General features: G+C 44.4%; 1 protein-coding gene across 7 annotated transcripts in view; it reads right to left on the reverse strand.

Moving 5' to 3' along the window:
* Positions 1-1,737: 1,737 nt before the first annotated feature.
* Positions 1,738-20,830, reverse strand: part of EVL (Enah/Vasp-like) — a 144,775-nt gene continuing 125,682 nt past the window's right edge. For 4 of the 7 annotated variants that reach the window (XM_063159967.1, XM_063159968.1, XM_063159965.1 and 1 more), the window contains exons 5-14: positions 18,039-18,100; positions 13,765-13,988; positions 12,989-13,110; positions 9,968-10,028; positions 7,548-7,614; positions 6,212-6,278; positions 6,059-6,121; positions 3,832-3,898; positions 3,397-3,454; positions 1,738-2,341 (exon numbers count right to left, since the gene is read on the reverse strand). In XM_063159967.1, the coding sequence (XP_063016037.1) occupies positions 2,304-2,341; positions 3,397-3,454; positions 3,832-3,898; positions 6,059-6,121; positions 6,212-6,278; positions 7,548-7,614; positions 9,968-10,028; positions 12,989-13,110; positions 13,765-13,988; positions 18,039-18,100 (829 nt within the window). In that variant the 3' untranslated portion in view covers positions 1,738-2,303. The remainder of the gene's footprint in view (positions 2,342-3,396; positions 3,455-3,831; positions 3,899-6,058; positions 6,122-6,211; positions 6,279-7,547; positions 7,615-9,967; positions 10,029-12,988; positions 13,111-13,764; positions 13,989-18,038; positions 18,101-20,830) is intronic. The other 3 variants (XM_063159971.1, XM_063159969.1, XM_063159972.1) reach the window with 3 other exon arrangements.

The following is a 20,830-nucleotide window of genomic DNA, read 5'->3' on the forward strand; positions in this document are numbered from 1 at the left end:
CAACAGAGCATTCTAATCTCTGCTGTTACTGATGCCTGTCTGGGTTGCTCATACTGGGATGGCTCCTTCTTGTGGTCCTGGGGTGTTGCAATGTGGTGCACATCAGTGTCTGCTTGCTTTAGCTCCCATGTGGAAATCTTTATCTTGCTATTTAACCTCTCTCTTGCCTTCAGCTGGCATTAAACAGCTAACAAACATCAGTCTCAGTCTGGAGCTCACTGTTGCATTAAACTCAGATTTCTCCCATTTCTCCCATACTTAACCTACAGTATAACCAGACTTTGAAAAAGACTCATTTGTAAATGGCATTTGGATTGCTTTGAAGAGTGCTGAAGAACACCCCAAAACAAAACAGGTAACATTTTACAGCTGACTGCCAAACAGGACCCTTGCTGCCTCCTCTGCTGGGTCTCCTGCCTGCTCCACCAGCAATGGGGCAATCACAGGCTCTCCTGGGCTGCTGCATCAGGCTCTGCTCCCAAAACCAATCCTCAGGGCCTGGCTTTTAAAATAAAATCTCTACGGAAGCCTGAAGAAATGAAGGGAACTTGGAAAATACTTGTCAGATTTCAAGAGTGGAACTCCAATCCCTTGGCTTTTGCACAGGGTTACCAGAATATGGTATCAAGAAGACTGCCATGCAAAGCTTGCACCAGACTAAGTCAAGCAGAAATCCCCAAGATTGCTCTCAATGCCTCAGGTTTTAGCTTTTATATTTTTCAGATTCTGTACTGCTTTAGTGTGTAGTTCTGAGCTTCATATTAAGGGATAGTAAGCTCTCTTTACAGAATAGGGAGACAAAACAATTCCTTCTCTAGCTGGGGACCAAGGACAACCAATCCAAATTTCAGGCCAAAGAGCATAAACAACATGGACTGAAGAGAGAAAAACAAAAAGGATGGGACTTCATAACCTAAAGCTCTAACTGGACAATGAACTCCACTATGCAAATGGACCAGAACTTGGACAATTAACTCCACTATGCAAATGGACCAGAACTTATAAAAGTGAGAGACCTCATGACCGGTCATCCATTTTTGGGACCATTTTAGGTTCATCTTGGGTGTAGCCCTGGCTGGGCTCTTGTGCTGCCCAAGGGTGTATCCATTGAGGCCTTTTAATAAATACCTACTTTATTCTTTAACTCTGTTTAGCCTCTGTTCTAGGTCAGCCTTGACAAGGCATCACTCTGGTGGGAAGAATGGCTGTAAAGGAAACAATTTCGTGCCTTGGATGATATGACTGGCTATGCACTGTTAAGTGTTCAGTGTCCTGTACCAGTAAAGCACAGGACCTGCACACCATTAACAAATGACTCCCCTTAAGTCCCTAGTCAGTAGTGCTGTGCCTGGGATTTCAGTTTGCATCCACCCAATACCTTTGTTAGCCTTGCTCTGCATGAACATACACTTCCCTTTTATTACTGCTAATCTGCAGGAGCACAGATGATGGGACCTGTGTATTTTTCAGTGACAGCAGGAGATGTGGTAGCCTGAGAAGAGCCCCAAGCCACTGTCCTTCACTTGCTTTGGCAAAACATTGCTGAGGTGGGGGCAGCCTGCCTGCAGGACATGGTGCTCACCACACAGGTGAGGGCCACGTCTGCCTGTGGGAGAAGGCATCAGCCACAGGAGACAGAGCTGCCACCCCACAGTGAGTCTCAATATCCTTCCTTTTATAAGTGACACAGAAGTGCAGGAACTGAAGGGACAAATGAAACAAAGAAAGGCAGGGCCGTGTGGACAATTAACAGTTTATTACCAATATGAACACAGATACTGTGATGCACTGACGTACCATTTTTTAATATTGTGATAACTCTGAGACAAAGAACTTGTTGGCTGACAACTAACATGTCTCTTTCTTCTGGTGATGCCTCAATACATTTCTGTTGGCAAAGGATCTTCATTTACATTGCAGACTACTAGTAAAATTACTTTGAAGTCATCTATCAAAAGCAAATGGTTCACGTGTGTTCTTATCTACTACTAAAAAGAAAGGTAATACATTTAAATAAGCAAATACAAAATACAAAAAAGGCTGACAAATCCAATGTGCAGTGTCAGATGAAATCTAAAAAATCCAGAAATTTAAAATTTAATAATCTTTAGATTAAGACTTGTAAAATGAAGCGAATCCAAGGCAGCAGCAAGCTTCAAAGTGTGCTGAGTCTGCTAATAAAAAGGGTGTAAGAACAAAGACAGTGCCGGTGTCCTCTCCCACCATCTTGCATGACCTTGGTACACTTAGAAATGATCCAATCTTCCTAGCATTCTTAGTACCGTCCAAATGCTTTGCAATCATTATGTTGTACTGATTCTACTCAACTCCTGCCGTATGGCTGGAAAACCAAAGCAGAGAGTTAGTGCACAGTGGTACAGCCAGCGGGATGGACATCGCTCAGCGCAGAGGCTGCAAAAGTACGCGCCGCTAAAAGGATGAGTGGAGGGTAAAAGGATGAGTAAGGGTAAGCAGTCAGCTGCTGGCTTGCAAACTGCAGAACTACAGTGAGAAGGTGCGTCTGTGGTGTATGTGGATGCCTTGTTTCGCACTGGAATGAACTAGGGAGGCTCTGAGGGCCAAGCTGCTGGGACAGTAGCGTATGGACAAGGGGCTCTCCAACTGCAAACTGCCTCGGAGCTTTGTGAGCACACACATCTAGGGCAAGGGCACAGGGAATGGATTTTAGCTGTTTTACAGTCTCCTCTTTCTCCCCTTCCCTGTGAAGCTAAGGTGGGGAGTGCAGGGTGTGGACATGCATCTTCCTATGCCCTAATGTGGCCTTCAAATGGGAATTTTGCTGTGCATTTTAATAATGGCCCTGAAAAATACCTTCAGTTGTAAACTGCAGAGCAATTTATAAAAAAGTACTGAGACATTTGGTACAGCTGCTGTACTTTCAATGTATTATAACAATATGTGCCTATTTGGAAAGCTGTAATTGAGTGAAGGTCCAAAAGAACTCCTCAAGCATAGGAAACTACAGAAGATTTTTGGGAAGGATTTTCAGTTAGCTTCTTTCTCACCCTCCTCATCCAGGACCTGTGTGGCCGGCAAGTTACAAGTGAATTTCATGCTTGCTGATTGTGATAAATTGATGTGCCATGGGCTACAGGCAGGCCCTTTCTCACCCTCCCAACCTGTGAGAAACACCAGCCAGCAAATTTCTCATAGGCTGGTGGCAAAAATGCTCATCAACAGCATAATAAAGGATGTAAGTGCAGTGTTATGGTCAGAGCTCAGATAAGGTGGGTGCTTGTTCTTCAAATGTGTGTATAAATCAGAGCTGTTCAGAGAAGTCTGAAAACACCAGGGAACTCTCTGCAGTTCCTATCATCTTATCTATGGAAAATTAGTCATAAAGATGAGAAAAATAATAATTTTTCTCTTTCTTACCATCAATTATCTCCTCTTTCACTTTGTGTAACTCTCTTACAACTTCCTCCAATATTTCCTGATGAGACAAAACACAAGTCAGCTGCTCAGAATTTCCTTCTAACTGGTGGAAGAAAATGCAAGTTTAACATGGTTGTGCTTGTCCCCCACCTCCATTGCTGCTCAGAGCCTAGCACTGCTAACAGCTACGTCTGCACTCCCAGGCACGGATGCAGAGGATGCTGGCATATTTACTTGCACATTTCTGTGCAGGCATAAGGATGGAATAGCAGTGAGATTGTGCTCTCTTGCTGCTCACCAGCTAGCCCTTCCCTAGGCACCTGGTTGTAGAGGAAATCAGAAGACTGAACAGCCATTTTGCTCGTACAGCGCATGCATGGGGGAAAATGGGTAGCTTGCCAAACCTCTAAAAGTGCCAATGACATCTTCACTCACCTGTTTCATCCGATCAAAATCTAAGGCATCCATAGCCACATCATTGCTGCTGCTCACTGGCTTCATCCTTGAGAAATGGAAGAAAAGCATAAAAAAGCCAGTCAGTTTCTTGCAGTGTGTGCTACGCTGCACCCACCTGATGGTGTGGATGAAATCCACCCCAGAGCAGGAGCACCTGTGTACAAGTGCTGCTCAGGAATATTTGGCAGCCAGAGAGCAGCACTGCTCCTGTATGCACAACCTGACCCTCAAAGATGCTGTGATTTTTTTTTTTTTTTTTTTTTTTTTTTTGTGTTGGGAATCTCAGTGATTTCAGATTAGAAAATGCTGAGGGGATAAAGCCCATTGAACACTGTGTTTTACTACAGCATTTGCAATTTGCAAGCTACATGTCTGGTTTTCCCTCACAGTCCCTTTTCTGTACAGCAGCTCTGTCCTGGCAACCTAGGCTTTCACTGGGTGCTAAAGTAATAGTAGGTTACAGCTTAGAAAAATATTATTGGGAAAATAATAACCCACTAATCCTTTCCTTGGAAGACTTCAGTGAGTCAAGTGTGGCTTGTTGATAGTGTCATGTATCACAGCCATTTTTTATTGACTCAGAAACAAAACCAGTCTGGCCTTAATGGCTAGTGCACCTGAGTGTTATCAGTCTTTCTGCATGGTATTAGTCAGTGGGCTGAGCCATGATGACATCTGATAAAATAAATTAAGGAACTAGAAGCCATTTGCCTTTCTGTTTTAATCAGTAACTCTAAAACATTTAAAAAACTAACTATGCTCTACAAGGGCTTCAAATAACTTTACCATCATCTTTAAGCCCAGACTGGGGGCTGGTGGAGATGCTGCTGCTCCTGAAGGCTGTTTGGTCTTGTAACCCTTCCCTGGGAAATCTTAACATGTGTCCTACCATCTCACAGCTAAGGGAGTTATGAAAGATCCAAATGCCATCAAACTGATGAGGAATGGAAACAGGTCACCATGGAGAGCTTTAGAAACCTGCCCTGCTTCCCCCACAGAAGTCTTTCAAGCAAGAACTACTACTACTGAGCACTACTCCAGGTGCTAAATTAGGAAACCATTTTTCCTCACTGAACTCCTCCTCCTGGAATGCAATGCCATTACAAAAGATAGCTACTGAAATGTGATGACTGCTTTAAATAGCCCATGTTTCATTCCCATTTCCAAGGAGGAAGAATGTTTTTTTTTCATCTATTTGAAGCTCATGTATTTCCTAGAACCAACATGTTTCACTGGTTTTAGGAGAGCTGGCAAATCTATATTTTGCTATAGTAACACTGATGCATCCCTCTGAATGTTTGGGCAGAACATGTTACAGCATTTTAAACAAAGCAGCAAGTATGTGCAGATAGTTGCCATTGGCAACTTGCCTCTCTCCAGACTATCAGCACTGTCGTATGCCTAACAATGTAAAATAAGTGACATCTCTTTGCAGTAAATACTGAACATTTGTAAGCCTGTGTTCTACCTCCTTATCCAGCTTATCCATCCGTCTCAATGTCCAGTAACACTGGGTGCTCCTGGACCAGCAAGGGAAGCAAGCCTCTCTAGCTGTCCAACATCAAACCTAATCTCTGTGATTAAAAACATGGGTGCTGATCCTGAAGCTTGGCCATTCAAACTATTAGGTTTCTTGGCTTTTAACACCTGCTGGTTTCTGTACCCCATGTGTCTGAAAGATCTGTCTGTGGTGGGGCCTTTTTACATCTTGATTGTATTACCAAGTTTCACTCTCCTTTCTTATGCACCCACTGCGGTTGCATGGGTAGAAGAATAACTTCCCTTATCCCAGCTGCAAGCTCTTCAGATCATTTCTGCTTTTGCTTTTTAATTTCTGCAGAGGTTGAGCAAGGAAAGCTTCACCTATTGGCAGGGTCACCATGAACCTGCTGTAGAGAGATGGTCCAAAATGTGATTTCCACATAGCACAGCACTGCCAGACCCGTGTCCCTGACTCACACACACACATGGATGGTTTAAGTGCTGGTTCCAGCATGATTAACATCTATAATGCCCAAGGGAGCAGGGGGCTGCTTCCATGGAACAAAGCTCTGCCATGACACCTTCACACTTGGTGCAGAGACAGACAAAGCAGATTGCAAGAGAATGAGCAAAAGACGCGGCAGAAGACGAACACTAGTGCTGAATGATGGGATGAGCCAAAGGACAAGCCAAGACAGTAAGAAGCCAGGCAGTTAGCCAGTACCTAGAAGACACGTGGGATTGTGTGGGGCTCTTAGCTTCACAGCTCTTCACCACTGATGGATTTCTACAGCAATGGAATGAAACGAGACATGAGTCGTGCGCGTGCCACGGGGACAGCGTGAGCATCCCGCCTGGGACACCCCATGCAGCTCACCTAGAAAGTAATGAAGATACAGGCTTCTCAACAGAATTGCTCCTTTCCCATGGCTTCTTCCCAGAGTCTGAAAAACAAACATGAAAAGGTAATTTATTATTTTTGCTCTAAAAATAAAAATATCCTGAAGTGGACTGTCTTATACCGTTGCTTTCTTTCAGTGAGGATAAGGGACTTAGGAGAAGAACCAGGAAAATGAGACTGCTGAATGAGTGCATTTGCCTACATTATTGGGAAAGCATTAGCAAAAATCTGCTTAGTGATCCCTTTAATTAGGGACCACATAGTTAAACAATACTAAAAAGAAATGGAACTGGAACAGCAGGAGGAAGAGCATAAATAATTTCTATTAGGAAATACAGGCTAATTGCTGCAAGGCTTACTTTATTCAGTACAATATTTATTTATATTTTATATTAAGAAGTCTTAGGTTTTCTGTCTGCATAGTTGGCAGAAAATGTGGGTGTATGTAAAAAAAGGCAGTTAGAGCCCACTATGCAAATCTCCACAGAGAATTTATTTAATGTTGTGTGCACTTCTAACACACAGAATATTCCCAAAAAGCTGTACCACATAACACTTGTTGCTGAAAGCACTTCATATCATCCCAGTCTCCTAAAATAAACTGTTGAAGAGATTTGACAACTTTATATACAAGAATTTGCTCCTCTGTGAAGTCCTGAAAAGATTACAGGCACTCCCAGGAAATCTCTAGATCTCATTTACATACACCTTTCTCCTGGCTTCCTCCCCTTCCCTTGCAAAGCACACAGGTCATGGCTTTGTTCCAAAAGGAAGCTGGAATGGTTAAATAGTCATTCCCCTGGGAGAGACTCTCAGTATGCATGAAAGCCAAGACTGATGCAGGGATGAATGTGAGTGCTTGCAGCTCATCTACTCAGATACAGTTATTTTAATTAATTTTAGGAAAAACAATTTAATCTGGGAACTCTCAGGATCAGCCTTATTGCAACAAACTAAATAGTAGTTTGACATCCAAACCCCAACTGTACAGATCAGGACATCTACACTTCAAAAAGTAAAATAATCCAGCTTTTTTCTCCTAAAAGATTTAGGTGTGTAATGTTGAAGATACAGATCCACAGCTACATGTCTAACTAAACTGTCTTGCAATTTTCTTGACTGTGAAACATATAAAAGTCATAATTTCTTGCTGAATATAGTTTTTAAAACCACAGGTGTTTGGTAATTTTTCTGTGAGTTACTGTTAGTTTCTGCACTCAGAAGTAGGACAATTAATCCAGAGTCTAGAGGTGGTGGAAAAGACTAGATTAAGAAGACAACTACAATGCCAATAGTTCAACTTAATTAATACCTGATGAATTTTGCTGCTGCTGGGCAGAGCCTCGTGTACTGGTTGAAGGAGAGGTGCTAGCATCATCCTACAAAGAGAAAAACAGGACATTACTGAGTTTTAGGGATGAAGTGCAGAGTCCTCTTCTACTCTGGAGGCAGCTGCAGCACATGTAGTACAAAAGCAAGTTTCCTCCCTGTCCAACAGGCACTGGTGCCAAGGTATGGGCTCAAGGCCATTTAAACTTTAACTTTCTCACACTGGATGGAAAAATACATACTTTTTTATTTTAGTTAATGTGGACACCTTTTCGTGATTACACTCAACCACTCTTATCTCTATATACCAAATCAGGTGAAACCACTCTAAAGTGCTGTTGCCTAAATACAAACCATCCACTTCCCAAATTTAGAAACTCTCTGAGATGTGGAAACTGAGCCACCTAAAGGAACTGTTGCTACATCCCAGTCTGTCACCCCAAGACAGCCAGCAGTACCAGAGAGAGGAAGTCAGGTATTAACAGAATGTAACTTAATCAATCAGTACTCCTCTTAAGTAGAAGACTAAACACTTCATCAGAGATTTGGACTCTTTTATCTTGGATTTATATGTGACAGATCATAAACCATTCATCCATATATTTGGCATGACAGTATTATCTAGCAACCCTCAAAACATACTCAGGTAAAGCATCAGCTCTGCACTGTAAAATGGAATTGCACCCAGTTTGAAAGAACATGAAATATACTCAAGATACGAATTAAACAGATGCTCTCTAAAACACTTTTGTAAACAGATTGGTGCTATTAAAAAGTTTGATTGGTGATATAATGTTGCAGACATTTCTTCACAGAAATCCTTTCTTTCAGATTTCTGTGTCTTCTGGAGGGCAGAGGCCTCAGAAGATAATGTAAACAATTGTTATCAGCTGCTGGGGAATGTAATGGGATGCACCTTGATTGGCTCATGCTTCTTGTTTATAATTAAGGGCCAATCACAAAGTGCAAGCTAGGGGACTGAGTCCTTGGACACAACTTTGTTATAGATTCTTTCTATTCTTAGCCTAGCTTGAGCAGCTCTGCAAACTTCTCTCTTTATTCTATTTAGTATAGTTATAATGTATTATATATTATATATCAATAAATCCAGCCTTCTGATCAAGAAACAAGATTCCCGTCTCTCTCTCACCAGCAGCGACCCACTCAGATGCAGTAATAATATAAACTAATGCAGACTTTCAGCAAGAGAGAATAAGGGACAGAAAGCAGAGGCTGGCAGGTTAGAAGCTAAATGGTGCCTTTCATCTCCAAGTGCATGGTTCAAAACCAGCTTTGGGTCAAGATTAAGAGCAATGGTTGCACACAGGGTTCAACAGGCAAATTCTGTGCTTGACAACATGCAGAAAATAGCTGCTTTTCTCCCTGAACAGTGAAAAGTGCTTATCCCTGCTCTTCCTACAAACCTTTTGGCTTGGGGCAAGACCTAGATTGTTTTAATGGACTTCCTACTTAACAGCTTTGTCTTTGGAGAGAACATCTTTCCACAGGAGATACGAGGCACACCGAATGCTCTATGACCTTGCAGCTGTGGCAGAAAGCCTTCACAAGGCTACTGGCTAGCAACAGCAATTCTGAGTGAGCAGCAGCCTGGAAAACCACCACACTGGAAAGGACACAGTGCAAGTCCTGCCCTCTGCTAAAACAGAAAAGATCTTCCACACTTTACCAGTTCAACAGGTAGAAAAGTGTTTTCATCTGCATGTTGGACTCAGAGTTGTTGCATCAAGTTCAGTCTACAGACTGAGTCAAATAAAACCACTTGTATAATTGCTTTTGTGGAAGAGAAATGTTCCACTTTGTGGAAATCAAAGTTCCCCAAAGCTGTCCAAGTTCTATCTCAGTTTAGTGTACCTATCATGGTCACATATTTTGACCATGATTTAATGGTTAATACATCATTTTCCCTTCTTCCACCAGGCACGTCCTCTGTGCACTCTAGGGTCTGAAGGGAGCTGATTCTTGCTTTGCATGGAGGCTGGAAACCTAAATTTAGATGCAGGGCTGATGGTCTACTTCAGCTTAGCTCAAGCCTCAAATATAAAATAAGAAACATGAACTTTATCTCAAGTTAACTTGCCAGAAGGTTCAGTGCACCTTCTTACAGAGCAATAATTGATCCCTACAACACTGGGATTAGACCATGAAATAGAGCTCATTAACCTGGTTTGGACAGTGAATGAAATATTAATAAAACAGCTGCTCTTGTTTGTAGGGTGCTGTTCCCAGGAAAGGTGGGAGCAGTTACATTTGGCTTTGGATTGAATGTGCACATCTATCCCTGGATCAGCACTGCAGTTATTGCCTGCCAGACAGTGAATGAGCACAGGGCTTTGGCTTACAAGGAATCTGCAAGAGCACAGCAGGGAGGAGTGTTTCACTTACATTTTGGCTTTCCTCTTCCTTCTTGTCAGCTGGCTTGTCTGACTGTGACGCTGCTTTCCTCCTTTGCAAAGAAAAGGAGATAGGACACAGTCAACCCTCTAGAAACAACCCTCACAGGAAGACAAGATTCAGGCTTGGGTGGAAGTTACTATTTCTTTAGCTCATCTCAGGGAACATAACAATGGCTGGATGTGTTTGGTTGTGTAGGGCTGGGGTGGAGGTGAAGAATTCAGATCCCAGTGATACAGCTCAGGGAGAGGGGCAAAATTACGAGGTGGTGTTTAAGAGAGGAATGCAGGGTGTGGAGCATAAAGAAACGTGATGAAACAGAGGGAGGAAGTAAAGCTGAGTATGAAACCGGGTGAGAAAAGGATGGCATCTCTCAAGGATTCAGGAAATCCTGGGTCCTATGCAGGAGGAATAACTCAGCCCTTTTCAGGGGCTTCTGAGGACCAGCCCTGCCACAGCAGGAGGCTCAGGTGGGAATTGCAGTGACGACATTGCTGGCAGCCAGCTCCAGTGTCACTTTGTCACCTGTCCTACATCTCACATCCCTGATCCTGCACAGAGAAAGGGCTCGAGCAGTGCTCCCACATGATGGGGAAACTGTCCAAAAAGCCCTTCAAGCCAGGTTCACTCTCACTGGGAGAGATTGGGCACCATTTCTGCTCAGCCAAGACCCCTTCTTCCCTCCAGGTGGGAAAGCTCCGGCTGAATCAGGAAACCAGCCCATCCACCTGGTTTCCAAGTGCCTTTGGTGAACAACAGGAGATCATTTTTGTCTAAAAATCACTTCAAAGGGAGCAGAGCTCCTGAGCCTTGTAGTCCCAGGAGTGTTGGTGCTGCCTGCAGAAGCTGAGTGAGGACCTGAGAACCACACTCATTTCTGCTTCCCAAGGAGGGCCAAAACTCTCTGAGGAGTAAGTGGCAAAGAGCTGCAATTCATCCACTGGGGAAACTGGACATGACAGTAAACAAAGATGTTGGTTGTTTATTTTAGAAAAATACATGATAAAACTTCTTAGGTATTAGACAAACTGGATGATGAAAAGAAAACCAAATTCTTGATTTTTAAGCCCTATTTAAGCCCTTGAATAAACATTACTCCAGTGGACCAGGTGCTGAGGCCCTAGAAATCCAATTTCCGATTTTAGACCATGAGGGGAACTGCAGCTCAAGTCTCCACGTGGACTTTGGTTGTGCTGAACTTTACCCTTTTCCACCTGTGAACACTTCCCTTAGCAAATGTTTTTTAAACACCAATCTGACAGGTTTTTCATTTAGTCTTGGTTCTGAAGTGAACAGAATTCAACTCAGGAAAAAAAATATCTCAGGAAGCACTAAGAAAGGCCTCACTGGATACACAACTTGGAGGATTTGATTAAAATTTGACAAAAAACTGAACAAACTGAGCAGTATGTATCTGTAGGACATAGTGCTCTGTGGGAATTATTTTCATATATTTAATTGCATTAATAATTTCACTAAATCAGTAATAATTTTTTTTTTGTCTTTCTCTAATATTTACTTGATTTTTCAAACAAAAAGAAGTTGTAATTATTATAAATCTAAGTGAGGGAAATATTTGCCAGGGTGAGAGACCAGTGTTAGATTTATGTCTTGCAAGAAACTTAACTGGGCTGGGAGTGACAGTCTGTGGGTTCATTATTCTGTTTGCACTTTAGTCTTGAAGCAAAGGGCTGCTCTCACAGGGCCCACTGAATCTAGACAGTGGTACTTTATAGCATCTGAGCTCCCAGAAATGTTTTCCTCCATTACTTACTGGGCATTAGACATATTCCCTGTTTCTGAGCATGGAGTTTACTGCTCAGAGAAGGGCCCCTGAGATCCCATGCTCATAACTCTGATTTCTGTACTGAAAATGCTCAATTTAAAACCAAACTAATAATTTTTTTACCTTCTGGTAATAGTAGGCAATCTGAAACACAGTGCCAGGTTATTCCTTTCCCTATGTCATCACACATAAAAAGGAATTTGCAGCCAAAGGAAATCCTCTCAGTATCAGCTGAACAGCATGTGCCCAGACTGCACCCTTGAATGGCACTTGTGTATTTCCAGGTACCTCCATGGCTTTGTGAAGCAAAATTTAGGGGATAACTCTGTTGCTATCAGGTCCCTGGGAAAGGATTTGGAGCTCAGTTATTTTCAGAGTAGAGGTAGCACAATGCTTATGGCAGTGCAAGTGCTTTTGTCAAGATACCAGGGAAATTCCACTCTAAATACCTGAAGACACAAGATCCTACTGCCAAAAGCCGTACTGGAGTACATTTTAGACCAGGACCACACAAAGTGCTGAATTTCTATGTCCAAACACATGAGATGCCCATCCAGCTTGCTTGCTTGAACAGAGCTAGTTACCCCAGCATCACCAAACCTTACTTTGCCTGTAGACAACTTCCAGTTAGGGAAGGTCATTCTTGATTATAGAGCAGGCCAAGAACCCCTAAAATTTATTAAGAGCTGTCAAGCTATTTTAGTTCTGAAAAGAAAGAAAATTATCCATTTGCTATTTTATACTGCAGGGAACTTTTTAGTGCTGTGTATTTATTTAGTACTTTTCAAAGGATTTAACAAGGATTTTCAAAGAATCCACAGCCTATGTTCAGAATTGCTTCTGAAATGAACTGGACATGGAGGAAAGTTGAAATCAGACCTTTTGAGCTGAGAACTGTCTTTATACTAAGGCAACATTATTTAAAAGCTCCATCTCTGTGCACCCTATAGCTTCACCTACCCTTCATTATTTTATTTATCCTTTTCCTTCACTATTTGCAAGTTTAAAAAACTTAGACCTAAAAATATAGCATCTAACACTTGGGAAAGGCAGCCTATTTTCCAATGCAACACCTTTCGCATGAAGTTGGGCAATACTGGTGACCAACATCTGCAGGACCTGTCAAATCGCAAGGAAACACCCACTGCTAACCACAAAAATGACAGTGCCTTGTTCCACAATTTGCTGCAGATCTCATGGGGCTTACTAGAGGTGTAAGTACAAACCTTTTTGCCAGTAATTTATTCATTTCTTCCATTAGTCCTCCTCCGCCTCCTCCGCTACTTGTTCGATTGGCATCGCTCTTAGAGACCCCACTGGGGCTGGACCCTCCTGAACCATCTTCTGGCTTAAGAGAGAAATCAAGATTGGAATTAATGAAAGGCTTGCTTTACAACCACACCCTTAATGATTAGTTTTCCCAAGTGTTAGGAACAGCAATCACAATCACGGCCCGAAACCAGAGATAGGATGTGTTCTGCCTTGGGAGGAAGACCCACAGGAATATTACTGAAACCAAGACAGATCTGGATGATGCAAATATATGGGGAAATTATTAAAAAACCCACAGTGCTGCTTGTTCATAATTATTTTTATGCATGTTTAAGCAACCCTTACCTAAGTAGATAGCTACTGACCAGACCTCAACAGGCTACACTGTTTTTTTTCTGTAAGTATAGTGTAGTTTTAACCACTTAAAACAAGTGAAAACACTAATGCATAGTACAATGGTGGACTATGTGGAAGTAGTGAAACCCTGGCAATGTGAGAAGTCACAGCCATTTGCTAACTCCTATGTTCTGAAGAGAGCAAACTCTACCCAACATTTCCTGCTCAGCTTCATTTGCACTGCAAAATCCCATTTAGAGGTTCACCCTATGGTCGGCTGAAGTATGTTCCACCACGTCTCACTGTGTGTTTGCAGACCATGACACCAAGCTGTGCCAGGCTGTCCTGCAGCAGAGCAGAGCCCATTGGGGGGGTCCCAGTGGCACCTCCTTACCCGCTGGACTCTCCTCAGTTTGGCACCAGCCAGAGCTGCTGCGAGCCCTGACACTGACCCATCTTCGGCGCCCTGGCCCGCGCCCGCCGGCAGCGGCGGCGGAGGTGGCGGCGCAGCTCCCATGGGCGGTGGAGGGACCGGGGGCGGTGGCGGAGGTGGGGGCCCCCCAGACGAAGCAGGGATCACAGCAGCACCGCTGGGGTGGCCAGGAGGAAGTGCTGGGCCTGAAATGCAGAGAACAGGACTTAGGTGTGAAGCACGATCCCCTCCAGCCCGTAGACAAGGTCACGTCCCACTCCCAATGCCGTGGCCTGACTCCAGGACAAGGGGCTGATGCAAGGGAGCACCAAGCATGTGAAGAGGTGCTTGTATCAATGGTCAGCCAGCTACAGTCGTGTGCTCCTGAGAGACCCTGTCACTGGCAGTCTTTTCCCTCCTCTCCTCCCTGGCTGGGCTAATGTTTCATTCTGTGTCAGAATCAGAACACAGACACTGCTTCCCAGTTCATTAGTGGCAAATTCTTCTCCTTCTCCCACAGCTTTCTATATGGAGATAATAAACTGCATGGACTTTGGTTGGCATCAGCTTTTCAGGAGAATTGTGGGCTAGTGACACATCCTCCCTTCTGTCATGCACAAGGCGTGTGGCCTCAGCCAGTTGCAGACTCCAGCTCCAAGTACCCTGAGGTTCTGCAAAGCTCCTCTCAGCAGCAGCCCGTTGGATGGGCTGATGGTGGTAACTCCATTGCAGTGTTTCACCTGTCTGTAACAGGTCAGCTGAAAAAATAACACCTCCCCAAGGGTATTTCACCATGCACACTGTCAGAACAGGCTGCTCTAGGTATGTATTCACAGCTTCAGCTGTTCTGTGTTACTTTGAAAGACAGGTGGGTTTTGTCTGAGAAATATTTGGAAACCATATTTAACATTAACAGCTTGTTTTTCTTCTTATCTAGTTTTTCTTATAATATTGCCTGATTTCTGTGGTTACTTCTGCCATTATTTCACACTCCCAATTCCATTCTTGAAATGAACCATAGCTGCTGTTAGAAATCCTTTAAACATTTCAAGCCCTCTTTCGTTCATGAACATAATAGTTAGTAATTCATTGTGGGTACATTTAATTGTAATTGCAAAACTACACCCACCTAATTAGAGGGCAGCCTCAGGCAAAAATTGAACTGAGTCAAAATAATGGAGTGATGTGAGTTTAAAATAACTGTATTGAACTAAGTGGATTTCAAGGACTTGCATCAGCTGAAGGACTGAGCCTCCAGTGGTTACAGTAATACTTTTAGCAGAAAGTAAAAGGAAATGTCTTAGTTTTCCTCCTTTTCCAGGCACACCACTTTAGCATTATATGTGGTTATAAATCTAAATAGATCCAAGTCACAAAACATATGCTCTGAATTGCAAATTGCATTGCTTGCAAATTGTTCTCACTCCACAGGCTTCATTTTAGATAGGCATGAGAAATCAAGACCATATTCAAAGTGGCCAAACCCAAAGCCCAGCCCTTGATCTGCCTTCAATGAGAAAGGTTTGCTGGAATAGTTACAGTGACAAGCCCACAACTATACATGCAAGAACATAGTTTAACTATACATACCAAAAACAGAGTTTCCGGAATTAAATAAATTGCACAACCACAGGGAATTCTGGCTGTCTTAATCAAAATTCATGCTCTATGTTTCACTTGTAACAGAAATACCACTTAACAAAAAGAGTAAAAATCACAACTTCTACCAATATTCCTACACAGATGAGAAACCTACCACAGACCTGGCCTCCAGCTTCAGAAGAGCCCATCTGCTATGTTTGGCCCAGCTGAAAATAGGTTCTATATGAACCTTTGAAACAATTTGACTCTGCTGAATGACAAAAATCTCAGTCTGGGATAATACCGTAGGAATATGCATTGCAACAACCCAGCTACAGGGTTCTGGTTCTGTAATTCTTACTTTTTGCCTGGTCCCTGGACTAGTCTGGAGTGATTTTGATATTTTTCCACCCCAGTTTCAGAAATCACATACAGCAGCAGGAGCAGCTTTGGGTCTCTCAGCCCTTGTTCTTCTGGTCAGGGGCAGTGCCAACCAGGCTTTTTGAACAGGTGACAGCTGGGGCTTTACACATGTCACAACTCATTCAAAGTCAGTACTTACTCAAGAGGGCAATGGCTGATGATGTCATGTAAGGAGGGGTCCTCCTGGGCAAAGCCACCTCAGACACAGCAGCGTGAGGGGGAGGCAATGGAAGACAGTGTGACACGGGCTGGCACCACGGCTGGGCAGGACAAGATGGCAAATGGGAGGATGGGGAGGGAGCCTGGCCGGAGGAGCTGGGGGGGCTGGCGATGGTGGGCAGCGGGGAGCAGGGTGCAGCTCCTAGGTGTGGGAACAAGCACCCATCCACACTTTTCACCTGGGCTCCAGGGGGGCCTAAAGCAATTTGTTCCTCAGGATGGCCGTTCAGGGGTGCATTTGCTGAGGTCTCCCACCCTGCTTTATCTGTGGGCGCCTTGACCCTGTCAGGTGGGACAGGAATCACGGGCAGGATGGTGGGACCACGAGGCTGCGGGACATCACTCCTCTGCAGAGATGGTGCATTTGTGGCAGAGGGAGAAGAAGACTGAGAAGAGCAGGAAAGAGAGGGGCCCCTGAGAGGCTGGTGAGAGGGAAAGGGGGAAGGATGGAGAGGCGGTGGAGACAGCGAGGTTCTCCTGATGCCTGGCATGACAGCCCTGCCATTTGGGCAGGGAGGAGGGGAGGAGCCTGGGGCTGCTGGCAGCTCGGAGGCCGAGTGCCTGTGCAGGAACTGCGGGGGCTCTCTGGCTCTCCCCTGGGCCAGGAACGGGGACTGAGCAGCTGCGGGCTCGGGGACAGCGGGTGCTGAAGACACAGCGCTGGCCTGAGCTAGGGGCGGCAGCACAACACCAGGGGCAGGAGCAGCGCAGGTACCAGAGGCAGGAGGAGGAGACTGGGGATGAGAGGGGGGAGAGCATAGGCTTGGTTGGAGGGTGGAAACTAAAAGAACAGAAAAGACAAAAGAATAAGGTGGGTACGCAGGAAGGAACGAAACCAAGGCAAAGTGGAACGGAGGAAAAGGAACCGTGAAGTAAACGCAAACAGAAACTCAAACAAAGCCAAGAGGAGATGGTGCAGGCACCAGCTTGGGGATTTCCAGCCCTCAGCAGAACTGGAGGGGTGTGCAGAGCAGAACCCTGGCAGCACGGGATGGGCTGCATGCTCTGGTGCCAGCGAGGCTCCTCCAAACCCCACGTGAATCTGAGTCAGGATCACGAGCATCACCTCTGCACCAGGGACAGGCTGAACACAGAGGTGGCCACCCTGCAGGCACAGAGGGAACAGCCAGCAGCCCCCATGTCCCATTCCTTGTGGATGCCAAGGCAGGATTTTGCCTAAGTTCCCTATACAGAACAGCACACTAACCTCTGCTGAAACAAGAGTCCAACTCTTTCTGTCACCAAAGACATGTGTGTGTGTGTCTGAGCTGGTTTCTAGTCAAAAGGTTTAACAGCTGAGGAAAAACATTTCCCTTTTGTGGCCAGATTAACTGAAAAAACTTGCCCAAATCCAAAGCCCAAACACAAGATGGCCATCTTGGCTTGCTTGCTCTGCCTCCTTTCAAGGAGGAAAAGCCATACTTTGTAGCTATAAACTATTCCTGCCATCTCTTCTCTCAGTTTAGTGCAACTTAATATGCTATAGAAGATTTGTGTAAGCTCATTAAATATATATACTTTTTCCATTAAGTTCAAAGAAGACTTCATGATCACAAAATCCCCAGTGAAGAGCATCTAGAGCTGCATCTTCCTCTGTGCTGTAATTGGTTTTGTGCTGCAGAGCAATGTGGAGTGCCTGAGCACATCCAGCACATCAATCCCTTTGTGCTGACATCCTCTGGAAACACAGAGTCGCCCTGGTGCTGGCTGTGCTTCCTGCTCTCCTCAGGGTGTGGAAGAAGCATGGCCAGGCCCCCTTGGTACACCTAAAATGCCCCTCAGCTGTACAAGTTTTGCCAAGTGCAAAACCTGCCCAGCTCCACCTGCACGCCTCAGACCTGAGCCCCTGCCCAACAACACAACCATGCCCAATTGCATGTATGTCTCTAGCTGGAAATCTAATCTTTAAAATGTAACTGTAACTATAACCCCTTTCAGCAGTCTAGCTTTTGTACAGCACCCCACAAACCCCACCAGCAGCAAGAGGAGACAGTCAGGGAGGGCAGACTGTGTCTGCTAGGTTTGATACGTGCCTGTGGTAGAGGTTCTTCTTTCCAGGGATTCCTGGCGCTGTTGCTGTTGCTCCATCACTTGTCTAAAACAGAAAGGAAAAAACCCTGGTGATTAGGTATTCCTTATCATTTCGAGAAGAAGCTTTATAGCCTGAGAAGCACTGTGTGTCTGGGGAGAGAGCTGACCCCGTGAGATGGAGCTGGGGCTGATTTCACTCACCCTGGCCACAGCAGTGCCAGTTCACACACTGGGAAACACCCAGGACATGGCCCTGCATGCACTGGACACTGCAGGGGCTGGTTGATCCATTTAAAATAACTCCTCAGGGCTCTGCACAAGGAATGGGCAGTGCCCAATGCACAGCAGAGCACAGCAAACGTGCATTCTGTTAACCTGAAATGTGTGAGCATTGCAAGGAAAGAGTAAGGGGCATCCCACACAAAATCACAGAATTACACATTGGATAAGGTGGGAAGGGAGGACTGGAGGCCATGTGGTCAAACCTCCCTGCTCAATAAGGATCCCCTGGAGGACACAGTCCCCAGGATTCTGTCCAGACACTTGTGAATATCTCCAGAGAAGGAAATATTCAAAACTACACAGTCCAGAATCTTTGATGGATCAGGAGCCCAAAGCTCTTGTAGAATACTAGCATATCAGAAAGGAAATATAGCAAAGCTTCATCTGTGTCCTGGCGCTGACTGCACAAAGCCCCTGTTGTCCAGGTGCACGTCCAAGCCTGTTTTGGCACTGCCGGTCCAGCTGGCAGCCCCAGCGCCGCTGCGCTCCCCCTGCAAAGCCCATCCCAGCTGGGCACCGCTGCTCCTCCAGCCCCGCTGTGTGCGGAGCCTCCCCGGCAGGGAGGGCCGGGACAGCTCTGCGGGGATGTGCAGTTCCAGGGGCCCATCAGCAGAGCCTGCTCTTGCTCGCTGCGCTGCTCCTGCAGGGAGGGACGGCCCCGACCCTGCCACAAACCCACCCTCCCTGCGCTCCTCCAAACACCCGACAGCTGAAAACCCGCCTGCCTGCCGGGCTCCTCGGCAAGCGCAGGGACATGGACTACGGATTTCAACCATATTAAAGCACGACTCTGAATTCAGCCTGCCATAGCATTTGGTAATGAAGTTTATTACTATTTTCCTCCACAGTTTCTAGGTCGAATTGGCCCTAATTAATTTCATTTATCTTTAGACAAGTATTCACTGTGCAGTTTTCTCTTTTCTCAACTTGCTTTACTTTGTACAGTAAAGCCAGCTCAGCTCTAAGCAGCATTTCTATTTTGACTCCTTGCACAGTATTTTAAGACACTTCCCTGTTACATCTTTACTTGTACTTTCCAGAGTCTGCAATGCTAAGCAATTCTGTCTTATTTATATACCAATAGAAGCTTTTAAAATAAAAAATAGTCCAATGTGGAAAATAAAGACTATTTTAATTTGCAAAACAAATTTTCTGTGTTTCATACCTAGTTCAATATATGGTAAAGGAAAATACATTATTTTGCTATGGGAGGATCAATCCTAAAGTGGTTTTATGTTCAGAACATATAATCCATGCAATTTCTAGAATATTGCAGGTTTCTGAGAAAATGATCATACGTGCAAAGGTGAATGACTTTTGAGAAAGTCTTAGCTGGTTGATTCAACTGGTGCCATTTAAGCTATGACACTTTAAACCAAATAAATAGAAATCTTTACTTCAATACATACCCTAACTCTTTCTTGATTGTTATGGATGCAACAGCATCACCTGCACTGCTAAAATTTCAATTGTTAACACATGTACTAAGAATTTCCTGAGCATACTGTCCCCTACCTTAGCTTGGCATTTATTAGCAAAATTTGATGATGAAGAACAACTTGATACACACATTTTCCTGATTAAACCTGGAGGAAATCCTAGGTTTATCTAGAGAACCAACCTGGAATATTCCAGTCTGACAGAACAGGAAAGAAATATGGGTGAAACACCCCCAAATCATTAGAGCTGCTGCAGAACAGATTGAGGTGCAGGGTGCAGAAATCCAAAGCAGGGTTAGCCACTGCCATTGGAGTCACTGTGGCTCATACCAGCCCTTTCTGCCCTTGGTCAGAAGCAGTTTATAGGTGCCAAATGCACCCTCCCACACATGCTAAAAGGAGAAGTTCTTAAAGTCTTAGGCAGTCAAATTTATTCCAGTTGAACTAAATAAAGCCTGGGATTGGCACAAGGTTACTTAAGGAGTATACAAGGAGAAAAGTACAAGAGAGGACAAATTACACTCTGACTTAAGAAGAATATTCTTTAAACATTTGTGCAAATATCTCTAAAAAAACCTTTTAAACAGACAAATTTTCAGGGTAGAAACCATAACTTAATTTCCTTCCTGCTTATTAAAAAACCCCTAGGCTTAAAATTGGGCTGCTCTGTGCTTAAAGAATGCATCAGCATAATTAAAGCTGAAAGTCCTCCAGTGCAGATGCTGTAATATCTAACTGCATCTACTGGCACATCTCATTCCACTCCAGTGGAGCAAAAGGAGCTTTCCTAGGGCCATGTGCCCTGTAGCAGTCAAATAATACCTACCCAAAGGGCTTTTACCTCTCTAAACAAAAAAGAATATTTTTTTTTTTTTGATTCTAACATAGTTAAGCTGCTCACATTTTAAGTGTACAGAACAGACATCCAAACTGGAGGCCTGAATTACACATGCAGAATGAGTGACTTCTACTGGTTAAGGGGAGAGCTGGATCAGGTTTTTCAGGAAGGCAGTGGAGAGGCAATATCTCCTGCCCTGTGTGATATCGGACACAGGCTCTCTGACCTTTCTGCT

The sequence above is a fragment of the Melospiza melodia genome, chromosome 6 (genome assembly GCF_035770615.1).
Source record: "Melospiza melodia melodia isolate bMelMel2 chromosome 6, bMelMel2.pri, whole genome shotgun sequence".
In the NCBI taxonomy this organism is placed as follows: domain Eukaryota; kingdom Metazoa; phylum Chordata; class Aves; order Passeriformes; family Passerellidae; genus Melospiza; species Melospiza melodia.